Source organism: Vespula pensylvanica, chromosome 1 (assembly GCF_014466175.1).
Source record: "Vespula pensylvanica isolate Volc-1 chromosome 1, ASM1446617v1, whole genome shotgun sequence".
In the NCBI taxonomy this organism is placed as follows: domain Eukaryota; kingdom Metazoa; phylum Arthropoda; class Insecta; order Hymenoptera; family Vespidae; genus Vespula; species Vespula pensylvanica.
Window position 1 is genome coordinate 151,260 of NC_057685.1, and position 16,196 is coordinate 167,455.

Genomic DNA, 16,196 nt, shown 5'->3' on the forward strand with positions numbered 1-16,196 from the left:
AAGTACCACGCATCGGCAACGAGTGGGATCGATACGAACGGGAATCACCGGGATTCCCTTTGACTCGAGTCGATCGGGCGATTATAGTTCGTTCCGATCTTCTCGGCCCGTTCACCTTCGTGCCTCTTCTCGTTACTTTGCCCTACCTTCTTCCTCCTCGCTACGTTTCTTTTCTGTCGTAATACGTTGTTTCGTCTTATTCTTCCTCTTTCCTTTTCTTTTTGTTCTTCTTTCTCTTTCTCAGTTGTTACGGAAGGAGATCGATCGATGCGGTAGTTTTAGACGAGGAAGGGCTCGGACCCTCCTCCTTTTCCCATGGCGCTTCGTCGAGCGGGATAAGAGCAGTGCGTGTGCTCTTTGCGCGTACATCCTTTACGCGGGAGGTACGGTTTGGTACGGTTGAGCAAGAATAATACCCGTCTTCCTCCGGAAAAGTGGCGGGCAATGGCGAAGGTCGATGACATTCGGTCGGCTCGCGCGCGTCACGCTGGAAAAGCGTGAGCTTGCTCGCTTTAACTTGTCAGCGATGCGTTCTTCGTGAGAAAGTATCCGATCTTTCGCAGGGCAGGACGCGATTCGTGGGAGCACTGTTCTTCAGCGGCTCGTGTGAACGTTACGAGAGTACCTACGAGGCGAAGAAAATTTTTGGCTCTACGTGGGAAAATTACGTCTACGGGTCGCACGTGCTCGATCGACGAACCCCGACGACGTTATCGGGCGAGCCGCGTAACGCCATCCACGAGCGAAACGACCAATGAATTTGCAAGCCTCGCACTCCGCCTTGGGATTCTCCAATTATGTACGTCGCGCGATCCTATCCTTTTGCTTCTTTGTTTTTTAAAACGTGACTCGGTGGGAGTTCATTAACACTTAAATCGCCGGCACGCCTGAAAGACCGAACGATGGACTCGATGACGGAATAGAGGGGTAAAGGGGAAAGAGGAACGGCCGTCCGAAACGATAATTCCATTACTACCGGATCGTCCTGATTGTTATTCTTGGCGAGTAAGCGAGCGACGTCGACTCGAGATGACGACGTCCTTTTCTCTCTCTCGCTCTCGTCCGAGCTTTACTTTTAATGAGAGCCACGTCCACGGCTTTCCAGCGGAAAATGCCGTCCGCCTCTCGGTCTCGTCTCCTCTCTCTCTCCCTCCCACCCTCCCCCTCTCTCCAACAATAAGAAGAATTCGTCTCTTCCGTACGCTTCGGAGAGAGATTTAATTAATGGACTTCCTGAAGGATTTCGTGCATTTTCATAGCGGCGCGATCGAGTCGGCTGCACGCTCGCGATTGTACTTGTCGTTTCGTTGCCAAGTTCGGCGGCCTCGTCTTCTGCCTCTCTTCTCCGTTCCCGCTACATCGACGAATGATCCTTGCGGGACGTAATCCTTTATATCCGATATTTTATTAAATATAGATACGTACGTAAATCACCACGCCCGTGTATTTTTCGGAAAGCTGCGTGCACTCGTAAATGGCGCTCGATAAGTACACGCATTACCACGTCCATTAAACGCGCCCGCAATTACTCCGGTCTACTTACTACAATAAAATGATATTAACGAAACTCGATGTATCGGTGACTTGAAACAAACGACTAGGGGACTACGAAATACGGCACTTAACTAACCATTAATTAACGTTAAGCGATTAAATAGAGTAAGTGTTTGATCGATGACGTCCATTAGTTATGCGTTATTGCTTCCATTAAAACGACACTGGTATAGCCTGTGCCTTCTCTCTCTCTCTCTCTCACTCTCGCAGCTAAAATAATCTTCGAGGTCGAAGTACGCGGCTACGTACGCAATGTTCGTACTTTAATGAGCAAGCGTTAATGCGGCTACTCGGCCTCTTTCCCCCACCCCGAGTCCTCTCCCTCTCCTCCGTACGTGCATACAAAAGTGCCACGTGCTTTTACAAAACGTGACTCCGAAGTTCATTAGCACCGCCACGCGCCAATAGCTCGAGGGTCGTTGCATGCCGGCGCCGCGCCGTGGACGCTTCGACGCTCGTCGTTTGCCTTCTCGTTCGAGGATACCTCGCACGCGAGATCATCCTTGCTCGGAGGAAGAGAAAAGTTTAACGGACTCGATCGCTCGCGTAAAAGAGAATTCCTTACGCGACTGCTTTTATCGCGTGGAATGTCGTAACGTGTGGACGCTTCGAGTCCTTACTCCTCGCGCTCTTATTCTTTTCTTTTTCGCGCGGAGCTGCCCGCTTAAATAACGATGACGAGTTAGTTTCCACGTGGCTCAAATTAAAGAGTCGTTTAAACCTTATTTCGATCTCTTATTCGCTTCGCGATAAGCGTTCAACGTCTAACGAAAATGTTTCCTTTGCTTTCAGATCATAGAATGCAGCGCGACGGATAGTTCCCCGATCAAGGTGAGGGAGTCCGTTCGACTTATCGATACGGTCGTAACGCTAAAATTATACCTATATCCACTTATACATGTGTACATAACGGATACTTACAAGAGCGTGATATTGTACCGTCGAATCGTTCAGTTCCCGAACGAGTGGGCACTCGTTCGTAGTCGTTGAAAAGCCTGCTTGAATTTCGAGACGCTCGAGTTTTTTCTTTTTCTTTTCTCTTTTTTTTTTTGTTTCACGGATTAGCCGCTAGGCTTAGCAGCAACAAACGGATATTATCGGCGGTAGGAAGGCAAACGTTGCCGTCGGCTTCTTCCTCCTTCGTCTTCCTCCTCTTTCGTCTTCTCATCACCGAGCGTATATAGGAGCGCTGGTACCGACACTGCTAGATACTACCACCCCTGGGAGGCCTTCAATTACTGCAGGGACGTCGCGCTCCGCCAAGCCGGCCTTGACGTAAAGTATGACGGAGTAATTTTAATTACGCGATGCAGCAGCTCTGAATTGTTGTTACCGGGAGAAGAGGATACGGTGGAGGAGGGTAACGGTGATGAAGGTAGCGTTGGCGCTGGTGTTGGCAAGGTGGCCCGCCTTCGGGCACATTGAACTAATTCACGTCGTTCGGGCGACACTTATTAAACCCAGGAATGCCGTCAGCCTTAATCCTCGCAGAATGCAGGATGAGCCGCTCGCGCGAAGGAGGAAGCCGGGGAGGAGGAAAGGTGGAGACGATATTCTCCGAGAACGCACGCGGCAAATCGGAAAAGCCTTGCCTGCGTTGACTCAGTCTCGCCGCGTAGTTTCGTTAATCGTCTCGCGTATTTCTCCTCGCGTTTCGTCCTTCCGTATCGCTTGTAGGGTACGTACGGAATTGTATAAAACTAGCTTCGCCATAAGCATTTGCTATCGTTCAACGATACGCCTCGTGGATTTGTTCCTTACGGGCTAAAATGGTCTATTGAGAATACGTTTGCGCGAGTAGCTTCTGGTCTAGATTCCTCGCCGAGACCTATCGGACATCGAGAGAAAGATTACTCGAGCCAAAAGTTGAGAGCAATTCCCGTGTAAAATCGGTTAAACGGGGATAGGGAGAGGATAGAGGCATAAGGGAAGGAGAGAAGTTCCGTTATAATTACTCTCGTTCGAGCGGAGCGAACGAGTTTCGTAACGAAGATGAAACAAAACGCCGCGCGTTGCGCGCGGTAATCATTGCATAATAATCAAGAGCGGAGGGGTTGGAGGAAGGGAATTTGGTCCCGCCGTCGTTAACGTTCGAGCTACGACGAGAGCTATCGTAAAGTTTTAATGAGCGTTAACCCTAAATTAATATAACGATCTCGCGAATCGTGACCGCGTCCGGAGCACGCGACGTTGCGACGTCGAAGACGACGAGAACGAGGATCGTAATCGTGCATCGGCTCACACCCAGTCCGCCTTCGCACGATTCGTCCAGTACCTCTCGGCTGTAACGAAAAGAAGAGAAGAAAAGGAAGACTCTTATATACCTACGTGCGAGTAATAGCGGTTACGTAGTTATATCGGGTATACTTAAATTATTCGATTCTCTTCCCATCGAAACACGCCTATCTGTTAGCGATGGATCGCTCGATATTTCTCTCTCTCTCTCTCTCTCTCCCTCTCTCTCTTTCCTCGTTCATTTAGAAAAAAAAAACCGATCGAGAAATCAGGCGATAGAGACCGCGAGGTTGTCAATTAATCGCGGATCCGTTGATTAAAATTTTCAGTCGCTAATTAACGATTAATTAAAGAGATTCTCTTTTAGGCGCGTAGCATCGCACCAACGGGACGGACCCAACGAATCGATTGCTAATTGCGACCAATTAGTAACGGATATTAAATTCGTCGAGTTATCGCCGCACCGCGCACGAGTTCTTTTTTACGACCGTCCGCGATCGATCGGGAAAGCGCGTTCGGAAGGCGATCGATATTTCGCGAGCGACTTAAGAACGATCTCGTTGATATCATTTCCATTGCGGTAATTCGACGATTGACGTAGGATCGTTTGCTACTGTAAAAATCCTACATGGCACAGTATTGATTAATTCGCGTTAAAGTCTGGCAGGTTCTCGTTCGGATTCCAACGAGCTACGTACGAGCGGATACCTCGTTTGAAGGAAGATTAAAGAGAAAGGGTTAATGTGTAGGACATACTGTAGAACGAAACCATCTGGTACAGTATATCACGGACGAAGAAATATCTAACGCGCGTTCGTTTATCGTCGGCGAGGCTCGAACGATAAAGCGAACGAGCGGCAACTTTGACACGTTCGGTAGGACGGTCGCCAAACGACGCAGGACGTCGTCGCATTTCCCATAAAGTATCGTTTTTATTCTACCTTTTTCCATCGGTCGAGGACACCTCGGCGACGTGCATGAGTCAGAAAGCACTCCTTAGAAAGCGATCGAACGAGGGGTTTCTACCTTTATGACTTCGACCTGGAAAAGAGACGCGCGTCTGTCGTATCGAAATCACCATTGATTTTCTCTTGGACACGTCCGAGGACTACGATCCGAGGACTAGGTTCGTTACTTTTGCTCGTTGCCGATACAGACGCAGTTCCTATTGCGTGTAATAACTTATTTATATAACTCTCCAATAAGTGAATTAATTACGAAGCGAACCGGTGAGGTACCTTCGGTCGTCGATCGTGCAACTGGTTCCGTTGGTTATATCATGAAAAAAAGGAAGCAAAAAGGAAAAGAGGAATGGAAGAGAACGAGCGGACCTTGCTTTGGTTCTTATTTCCGTAACTCGCGTGCACCGGAGTCGTGTAAATTGGACTGGCAGTGGCTTCGTCGTCGTCGTCGCGGACGAGCCGTGTTGTCGGTTCTATTAATATGCCAGAAGCGTACGCTATAAATTCTATTTCAACTCACCCTCCTCGACGGAGCACCGGCAGCAGCCTTGAGAGGCAAGGACAATCGATCTCTACTACCCTCTTGCTTCCTTTCCTCCTTTTCTCTCTCTCTCTCTCTCTCTCCCCCTCCCCCGTCTCCTACAGCGCGCGCGAGCGCGTGCGCGTACCGTCTAGCGAGAGGTATAGCGCCGGCGGCTGCGGAAATGCATATGCTTGAGCGCAACATCGAGTTACACGATATACACTCGATTCGGCTTCTAAAATATTTACGTTTCATTCCAGGGAAATCCAATCGATGGTTCAGCCGCCATTGGCGAGCGACGCCACGCGAACCAGTCGACAAAGTTTTAATCGGATCGCGCGATAGTACGTACCTACTATACGCGGATAATAATTCATCCACGATACTTCGAGCGACGCGCGAGTTTCGCGTCATCGTGCTCTCGCCGCTTTATTTCAGTTCGAAATCGACGACCAGCCGATTACGAATTCGACGTTGCGAGGAATTTTTTACGTTTTACGATATGCCCTTTACGTTTCTCCATTTAATCCTAAATAGACATTCTTCTTTTATGTACGTTCAAAAAATGTATATCGACGGGTATCGATGAAAATTTTATTTGAATGAAATAAATCGCGTCGGCGCGAAAGGCGCGGGCGATGCGAGGCCGTAGTACGGCCGCCGCGCGTGCCGACACTTTACGCGCTAAACTCGTGGTAAAACATGCCTATTTATAGCGAATGTAGGCGGCAATGGCGTAAGCGACTACGAGAGAGGCTTTAATCACCGCGCCGGTCCTGTTAATGCAGACCGATTTACGTAAAACGTTTTCGCGACGATACGCGTGTTTATCGAACGTCGATCTCCCGTCATAGAAGTTTTCGCTCGCGCTACAACTTTTATCAAAAAGGCGGACGTTACGGCTACTCGTAGCCAGTAACAATTTTTGAATGAACCGCTTGGCGTCGTCCACGCGGTCGTACGTGGAACGTCGATCGATCGCTGCTAATCGGGAAGCAATCGCATTAAAGCTCGAACGTTATCGGAACGAGGTCGAAGGGCCGACTCTATTCACGGTACTTTGCTTTGTGGCGAAAGAGACCGGAGAATAATCCGATGTAGAGAGAGAAGGGGAGAGGGGGGGTGGGGAGGGGGAGAAGAGTCGATGTATCGAGTCGGGAGACGAGACGAGAGTGCGCAGATTGCGCGAATGCGGTTGGATAGCCGCATTTCGAGTAATTAAAGTAACGGTCGCGGTGCGTTTGTAGTGCGTCCGCAACGTAGAATCTCCCATCTTCCCTATTCTTTTTTTCTTATTTTTATCGATCGACAAAGGGCACGGAGCAAATAGCGTGGGCGTCCTACCTAAAATAGATCTCAAACGAGAAAGGACGGATTATTCGTGCATGGACGAATTCCTCTTTCTCTTTCCCTCCCTCCCGCCCGCCCCCCCCTCTCTCTCGACGCGCGCAAGCGAAACACCGGAGGAGAAGCTTGTTACATAACGAGCTACGACATTTTATGTAATTTCTCGATTCTGCGCGTCTGCGCGTCTCTCGGATAGCTCGACATTGCCGTTTTCTCGAGTACGCCATCGGTAAGTAGAAATCTCAGCAACGTGAAATATATATGTAGATCGATCGGAAAAGTTTCAGAAAAACTCGATTTCTTTTGGAACGATCGCAACGATTCGACTCGGAAAAAAGAATCTCCGGTTCGAGCATCCATACAATTTCTTCCGCGAAACGATTTGCGCTCACGTGGCCGGTCAATTCGCGGACAAAGATCTGCGCTCGAAGTCACGAGGCAAACCATTGTCACTTGGAAGAGTTAAGAATGGAGGAGTAGGAAGGAGAAGACGGATGTCGCGATTAGGGAGCCGCTCGCGAAGATTCTCGACTGGTCGCTCGCTTCGCGACGCTTCTCGCTCGTTATAACGTCTCGTCTCGGGACAGTTGGAGAGAGAGAGAGAGAGAGAGAGAGAGAGAGAGAGAGAGAGAGAGAGAGAGAGAGAAAAGAGAGTGCGCGCTGACGTCGATGATAAAAAGAACGAGGAGGGATAAAAGCGAATAGGCTAGCACGTCCTGGCACTAACACCGTCTGCTTCTGGCTCTTCTTATCTGTTTCCTGGCGCCACGACACCCCCTGAAAACAGAATCAATTTTGATCGTCGATTAGGAGGATCGTTTCCTCCTGTCATTTGCGTCATCCAAAGATACACCCTTTCGCTCTCTCGTTCTTTCTCTCTCTTCTTCTCGTCGCGACGATAAGTAGTACATTTTTCAAAGGAGATAACAATACCGAAATTCGATCGAAAAGTATCGTACATAAATTTACGTCGAAACGTTCCGCTCTTGAAATTCCTAGCAATTAATGGTGGAAGATGGAGACACGATAGTCTCCTTTTGTCGGAGAGGAAGTACACGCGGATATACTTGATTACCGTTATACGTCGTAGGCCGTTTCGACGCGCCACGGAAGCCACGTGATAACGCCTACTCGCTTTACTTTCCACCGGGAGTTTGTATATCGCACGGACGAGGGTCTTTTCTCTTAGATCGAGAACATTGTGAGAGGGTGCCGAGTACTTTTCCTTCCCCCCTCCCCCCCCTCATACTTTGCGAAAAATAAATGACCTTGCGTGTTTTAAGAGATAGGTGCCTTTTTCCTTCGAAGAACGGCGTATCTTCTCTTATCTTCTCCCTCTCTCTCTCTCTCTCTCTCTCTCTCTCTCTCTCTCTCTCTCTCCATCATACTTTTTTTTATTCCGAGTTTTTCGTTCTTTCTTTCTTTTTGTTTCTTTTTGTTTTCTCTCATTCCATCTTGTTTCGCGTGCCGTTAAATTTATGTCAGTGTTTTTGTTAAACTTCTTCTCCGTAATAAATACTGAAAGCTCTCTCGTCGCGTGAAGCAGGAGGACTCGGTTTCGGGCGTGAGAGAAAAGAGGGAGGTAGAAAAAGAAAAGGAAGGAAGTAGCGACAAGTGCGTATCCATTAATAGTGCGTGTCTCCCGTGACACACGATAAATGCAAATTTGGGAGGGAAGCGAGCATGAAAGCGACGGTACCACGTGGCGCCGGACGGAAGAAAGGGCCCGAAACATACGCTATCCTCGCCGAAGGGACACGCGACGTCGATGTGTCACCTCGCCGACGCGTCACTATCTTTGAAATTCAAACTCGTTCATTTTTCTTAGAATAGGTCGAAATGTATACGTGTCTGTTGTGTATGTAACACACGGCGTACGTATAAATACGCGGTACAATAATATTGGAATATTTGGAGCAATCGTCGATGCGTGACATTTATCGTTCTTACCTACGCGCACCAAAGTCGGTATAGAGTTTGCACGTATCTGGTGGTGAAATGGAAACAGGACCGTAGGTGTCTGGTTACCAAGTCGACGACATAACCTCATTAATCTCCCTTTCCAACTCCCGTCTCACCTCGAGGAACCTCCCCTTTTTCCCTCTGCTTACCGTTTATACGAGCTCGAGAGTCTCGACACGTTCTTCTCTCCCTCTCGCGCGCTCTCCTCTCTCTCTTTCTCTCTCTCTCTCTATCTCTCTCTCGGTGGAAGTAAAAGACACGGTATAGCGACTGAACTCGCTCGCTTCTACGTGGCACGAGCCAAGACGTGGTAGAAATAGTTCGCCATCCGTAAAACGATTTAAGTGTTATTCCGAATGTCCCTTCTTCTTCTTCCGCTTTTTCTCCTTCCATTCTCCGCCGTGGTCGAGACTGCTTTTCATTGTAATTCCATCTCATCTCCGCTGGAAGCTCGTCGATGCGAGAAACGCGCTTCTTTACGATCGGTTTCTCTTCTCTTCCCTTTTTAGTTTTTGTCTGCCTCCGGCTAAGTTATGGTACGCTATGGGAAGTTCGTATTTTCAGAGCGAAGAGCTCGTCGAAAAGGACCGCTTCGCACTCGTTACTTCGTTATCGTTCGGTCGATCGCCGACGCGAGACCACAACGCGCGTTCCCGACGTTTTAATCTCGTTCGCGAACGCGATTAATCATTATTTGGTCCATGTAACGGCAGCCGTCGACGTTGCGAAACCGAACGGTGTCTTTCGTGAAAGCTGCGCTAAGACCGTATTTGGTCGAACATTGTAACGCACTTGGTACTTACCGAGTGTCCGGCTACTTAGGTTCGTCCGGTAAAGCGGGTCAAGGTAATGAAACGTCGTCAACCGGCAGTCGTGAAAAAAGTCAACGACGAACGCGGCCAAGATAATAGTCGCGATGCGAAAGCGTAAATACGCGACAGATGGGAGACACCGTCGGCGCATCGTTCTGAAATAACAACGCTCGTCGTTTGTACAAGCGGGAGCGCATTTGCGTAATACGCCGGGTGGTAAGCAGAGCTTTACCCCGGCTCCGAGTAAATCCGACTCAAAGGCGTGTAGCTGGACGAAGAAAAAGGAAAAAAAAAGAGAGAGAAACGCTTTGAGTTCGTCGAGAACTACGACACGGCGCGACATGGCGCAATCTTCTAATAGGATAACTACGTATGTATGCAGGCGCATCGTTTTTAGGCGACATTTGCCAAAGAGCGTGCACCGTTCGTTCGCGCGCGTCAAAGAAATTCAATGGAAATTGAGGTAGATGGAGCGTTGAAATTCGTCGCGTCCTGGAGAAGAGGTAAAGGAGCGAAATGGAGAATAGAGAGTGACGCGAATGAAGGTAATGCGTACAGGGGGGCAGAGAGAGAGAGAGAGAGAGAGAAGAATTTTCTGTCGCGTCCGGTGTCATACGTGCGCGCGAGCTTGCCTGCGTTCGCGAGTTCGCGCGAGAACTAGATGGGACACCGACGATGACCCATTCGATAAGGAACGAGCTGGAATAACGACGTCGTTGACCGTTGCACTTACGAATCCAGAGAATGCGAGTTACGTTCCTATCTACGTGCTTCTCTACGGAGAATAGCTATCGCGCCTCGAAGAGGACGAACGTTTATCGATCGTTCGCGTTTGCGTACGCTTCTTCGAAATTTGCTTATTCCTCTTCTTCCTCGTTCGCCTTAATTATTCCACGTTTCATTCCGAAGGGAAAGATTTCGCCTATCGACGATTTTTAAACGACTTCGAGGAGAAGGTCGCGCTGGCAAATTTCTTTCGGGAAGCGATAACTCTTCTAATCGGACGAAAGATGAATTAGTTTTGGCAAAGAAGAAGGTGGAGGTAATCGCGAATGCATGTGCACGAACTTCCCGTTTCCGTCGACGTATGAATAAGAAGAAGAAGAAGGAGGAGGAGAAGGAGGAGGAGGAGGAGGAGAAGGAGGAGGAGAAGAAGAAGAAGAAAAGAAGAAGAAGAAGAAGAAGAAGAAGAAGAAGAAGGCGACGAGGGAAGAGGAAAGAAAGGACAAAGTCAAGCGCCTCGACCCGTGTAGAAACGGAAGTCAAACGGCTTGGACAGCTTCGGGATCGTCCGTTAAACGCGATTTCTTCGCGATTCGTACGCGGCACTTCCGGTTTCCGGTTCGTTAGACAATCCAGGATCGTGCATCGTTCGTTATCCTCGACGTGTCTCCTCCCTTCTTCCTTCTCTCATCCTACTTCTTTCAACTTCGCTAACGTTTCGGCACGGTTCGACTTGTTGCTTAAAATTTATAGCGTGCCATTGATCGCGCGTTTCTCCTACGATCTACGATCCTTATGAATATTCTGGCAAAACGGTGTCGGTTACATTCATTTACTTCCGTTAATCATTTTTATATAGGTACGAGTTCGATATACGGTATCGGCACGATTGGCAAAAGTAAATCGAACCGTATGTAACTTTTCAGATAAGCGGTTACTTATTCCCTACGAAGAAGAAACGAGAGCGAACGATCGATGTTCAGCCATATTTTTTCATCGCGTCCAACGTTTCCAGTATTTCTCCAGATTCCCTCGTCGTTAGTAGAAACTGGAGGGAAGAACGATCGAAAGAAAATTTCAATCCTCCGCTAGATTTTCCCTCGGAGTCATAATTGAAAGCGATCGGTGTGTTATCTCGTCGGATATCCTGCTCCGCTCTTATTCTTATAAATGGGAGCTTTTGGCTCGAGTCTGGGCCGCTTGCAAGGGACTACTCTTCACGGTCGGCCGCAATCTTTGAGAATAAAACTCTCGACTGATCACCGATCGAGGAGAATATCTCTGTCTCGAATCAGGATTTCTTCGGAATCCTTGGGTCCTTATCGCCATTCATCTCCACCCGTGTTCGGCTTCTCTCTCTCTTTCTCTCTCTCTCTCTCTCTTCTCTCGTCTGGACCTTTTGAAAAGCAAGATACTCGTCGTATCGCGGTCCATCTCCATTCACCGGCACACTCGACCCACAATTTTCGTTCTTTCCATCGTTCGTTCTCGGATCGTTGTTCGACGAGGCAGAAGTTTGTGCGACGAAAACCCATCCTCTCTGTCGGCTCTTTGATTTCCCTTGTACTATCCTCGAGGCATTTTGTTGGAATATAGATATGCATTAACATAGGAAAAGCCGATTCCTCCCAATCGGTTTAAGGTATTTCTCCGAGGGAGCAGGTATATTCGAAACGTTTTTCAGCTATCGGGAGCATCCTTCGAGATGACTTTTCCAACTTTATCGTATTTCCGAAAATTCCGCGAGTCTGAACCAACGGAAAACGGATTATCGCGTAGTTGTTCGTGTTCGAAATAATGATGGGCTCTATCCAACTCGCCGTCAACGAACGACCTCCGCAGTTCCACCTCGGATCATCGTACTATGGACGTTCGTTTCGTCCTAAGCCCGATAGAGAGAAGTAGCGAGAGAAAGAGAGCGAGAGAGAGAGAGAGAGAGAGAGAGAGAGAGAGAGAGAGAGGGAGAGAAATCCCTTGATTTCCAACGAAATAATGGCCCATTCACGGTGATACAGCTCCGATGACCCCTTCGTATCGTAGCCCTGCGATTTCGATCTCGATTCAGATCGACGAATCCGGCTAGCTTGAGAATCATCACCTTCGCTTGGTCGAGGGAGAACTTTTTTTTCTTCTCTCATTTCTTCTCAGCTGCGTTAGATCCTCGGAATTTGAAACGGTCGATTTCTCGATATAAAACGTTCAAAGAAACCGCAGAGTCCGTGATAGTAATCCTGCGAAAACGAACGTATTCGCTCTTAAGATTAACTTCGTCGATACGACTATACCAGTTTTCTATGAATTTTTTCGTCGGATGAATCGCCTATGGATTTTTCGAAAAATCTCCAAAATGATTCCCTCGGAAAGATCGCTGCGTCGATGAATAAATTATAAGATTCCCCGAACCGTTGGAGTAAAGAATTAGAGTAAAGGATAAATCATAGTTTATTAGTGTTCGGATAATAGTCACTATATCGTATAGTTAGATAACGATAGTACTCAATAATGCAGGGAGTATAGTACCTAATCATAAATACGAGAAAAAGAAAGAAACATCCGTGCAGAGATCCTCGAACGAATATATAGATATATATTCCTAGCGAATGGTCGACTATGCCGGTGGGCATGTTTTCGCGTTTAATAGTGCCGCCTTCGTCGGGCTCTTTGAAATCAGGTTCAAATCCGTTAAAAAGGTAGGCCCCTGTAAGGGCCTGTTCGCGGAACGAGTCTCCTTTCATCTCCGTCTGTCTGCTCTCTCTTTCTCTCTCTCTCTCCCGTCTCATCCTTTTATCCTTCCTTCTCCGGATCCCTAATTGAAACATTGCCCAAACCCGGTGGGGTCCGGTGTGAACCAACCTGTTCCAGGAATCGAAGAGAGAAGAAAAAAGAATTCTAGCCTCGGACAGGCTCTTCCCTCTCTCTCTCTCTCTCTCTCTCTCTCTCGCTCTCTCCTTTTTACCGGTCGCCTTTCTCTCTCTCCTTCGCGTGCTCGGGAAAAAGAGATTCGGCTATCGGTGGGTCCGAGCCACGACGAAGAGAGAGAGAGAGAGAGAGAGAGAGAGAGAGAGAGAGAGAGAGAAGGAGTAGAATGGTGGTAAAAAAGAGGTGGAAGAAAGAAAAGAAATAACTTACGGTCAGGAATGCGTCGCACCACACACAGCGATATGCTTTGGGCTCTCGTAAAGCTTCATTCACAGCGTTTGCGCTGTCCAAGTTTGAGAATCGACATAGAAAATAAATATAGAAAAAAAGGAGATTTCATTATTTCGCGCAATGTTGCGCATCGCGCTCGCAACATAGATGCAGCCTTGCCTAGAGAGGAAGGTGGGTGTCAATGTTAGAGCATCGACTGCTATAAACTCGACGTGAGTCATCGAATCGAATATAGCGTCGGTAAGTTTTGCAACCGGCCTACGTAATGCTTCACGGAGTAGCAACAACGTATCGATCACGTCGTAGCCGCGTTCCGTGCTCTACGAAATTACTTTCACGCGACGCTCGGATTTGCAACATCGTTTCCATATCGTTCTAATAGCGGCGAAACGAAACGGCGGAAAATAGAAAATAAGGAAAACTTTGCGTTCTCTCCGTCTTTATCTCCTTCTACTTCCCGGCAACATCGTGTTCCGAAATTCTCTCGCGCGGTAATCGGCATCTCAAATCGAATTTGTTACGGACGCGAGTCATTGCACCGAACGCGACCTGAATTTTAGCCCTAACGACGTCGTCGTTCAGAGGAGTAACGCTCGTCGAACTCGCAAAGGGGAGAACCTCGCCCGTTCGCATATTTTACGAAGAAAGATAGACAATGGGAGATACGCAGAGAGAGAGAGTCGATAACGATGATCGGAGATGCGAGCGCGTAATAACACGGCGGTCGCGCGGTCTCGCGGACTCGTCGTTGCCGGGAGGTCCTATTAACTCGTCGTTGCCGCGCTCAAAGTCCTAAATCCCGCGAAATAACAGGCGAATCGTATTTCGCCGGCGGTTGGACAGAGAGGAAGAGGAACCCCAACGATTTTTGAATTATAAATTCGCGCGGAAAGAACCGGTATCGGTTTTCACGCTGCGATATCGAGAACGTATGCGTAGGGTCCGGGAGGAGAAAGAGAAAGAGAGGAGGTATGTGGGCGCCAGGCCGACAAACAAGAACCGCAACGGCGGCCGCCTACATCCGTCTCGCGGTACAGCATTCCTTACTGTTTTTCCACCATCGAGATGAATTCCACCCACACGCGAGCACTGCTCCAACGCGCGCGCACCTCTACGGCAACGAGGAGGGGGAAAGAGAGATCTCGCGGAATCTCGTTTACGAGCTGGCTCGCTTGATGAACTCCCTTATTTATTTTCGGATCGGGTTGCAGCGTGGCTCTCTCTCTCTCTCTCTCTCTCTCTCTCTCTTTTTCTCTCTTTGTCGGTGACGACGGTGAACCGGGCGAGAGAGTAAAGCAACGGGAGAGACGGCCGGATCCGGGCAAGCGTTCGTTCGCCTCTCGGCTACTACTCGAGTCCAAGGAGACGGAACTTTGAAGGGTTTTTGAGACGACGCGAGCTTAGGAAGCTTCCTCGTCGAGCAAGAGGCTCTCGCGAATTCCTAGCGAGTTTAGGATTTGCTCGGTCCTCGTAGCGAAATAGAAATAGAAATATAAAAAGAGACGGTACTCGAGAGATAATTTCTTTCGTAGAAATTTCACGTCGAACGAAGAAAGAAATGATTTTTCTTTTCGCGACTCTCACCGCGATAGAAAGTACGAAACGAGGCGATCTGAGAACCTCTGTGTGCGACGATAGAAAGGAAAAAAGATCCCAGCATTGTTCGTACTTCCTTATTATGAGTGACCGGTAGTCGACGGGACGAGCCACATAGCCACGGACGCTTTTGTACGTCACTTTAGGTCGCGCGATCGACGAGCTTGAATAGAGAGAGAGAGACAGAGAGAGACAGAGAGAGAGAGAGAGAGAGAGAGAGAGAGAGAGCGAGCGAGCATATGGACGTGACACGACGCAACCCAGACGCGACAGCGGAGAACGCGTAGCCGACACCCCGGAAAACGCCCCCGCAACCGTTGCCTTTCTAAAGTCGGAAAAATCCTGCGAGCGCCTTTTCCCACGCGGTCGCGATTCGCGTCGACGCCCACGCGGAAGTTGCTCTCGATCGGGATCGGTCAAGAGTATCGAATGTCCGTTCGCGAGAGAGAACGAATGCTCGACGTTTCTCCGATTATCGCTTTAGAAATTTGAAATAGGAAAGTGACATTTCGGTTACACCCTCTTTCCGCATTCGAACGAACTCTCCTTCTTCTTTGTCGCTACGCTTAATTACCTCTACCTGGTCGTATTCCTCCGACACGCCCAGCAGCGTAATTCCGTTGGCCTCATCCTAAATCTAAAATACGACCGCGCGTCGTACCGTCTCTGTCGCACGCGCGCTCACGCTTTATTGCGAGATACTCGGTGCGCTATGATTACCCGTCCGTAGAGATCGCATTAAGCGATATTCAAATCGGTGTGTACGCGTACGCTATTCCCGCGTCGCTGCCTTGCGTCTCCGGGTTGCGAACACGAAATCGTGGGAGCATCCTGCGGGTATCTCTCTTTCGGTACTTCGAGTTTGGAATTTTTCACGGACTTTCCCACCAAATTCTTCTCGTTGGCGGCCTCTCTCTCTCTCTCTCGCTCTCCCCCTCTTCCTTTACCGGCTCGTGAGTCGCGACAATGCCGCTCCCGGAAATTGACGTTTCCATTGCGTAATAGCGGACTTCCGCTTCCCCGCGAGGAATGACTTCGTCCGGTTTGTCGCTTTTCTACGACGGCCTCTGAAAAATCGAATCGAGTTGAGAGATGGGACGAAACGATTAGAACGAATACGATCTCTCGCAGAATTACGCGAATCCTTTTGCAAAACGCGGGCCGCGGTGCTCCCGTAACGCAAAACTCGCGCGATCTCACGCGATCTCGCGCGATGAAACGCGTCTACCGGAAGTCCTCGAGCTAAACGGATCGTTCGCACGAGTTTGCGTCAAACGCGGCTCCGCTCGACGTACGTTCTACGCTTGCACTTGTTATGAGAACTTTGCTTTT

General features: G+C 48.8%; 1 protein-coding gene across 3 annotated transcripts in view; it reads left to right on the plus strand.

Annotated features, from left to right (window-relative positions):
* The window catches only part of LOC122628270 (3-phosphoinositide-dependent protein kinase 1), a 150,205-nt gene that overhangs the window by 46,443 nt on the left and 87,566 nt on the right, over positions 1-16,196 (plus strand). Inside the window, exon 2 of one of the 3 annotated variants that reach the window (XM_043810403.1) lies at positions 2,347-2,385. The exons of 1 other annotated variant lie outside the window; for it this stretch is intronic. In XM_043810403.1, the coding sequence (XP_043666338.1) occupies positions 2,347-2,385 (39 nt within the window). Of the gene's footprint in view, positions 1-2,346; positions 2,386-16,196 lie in introns of those variants that run through there. One more of the 3 variants, XM_043810412.1, reaches the window with a different exon arrangement.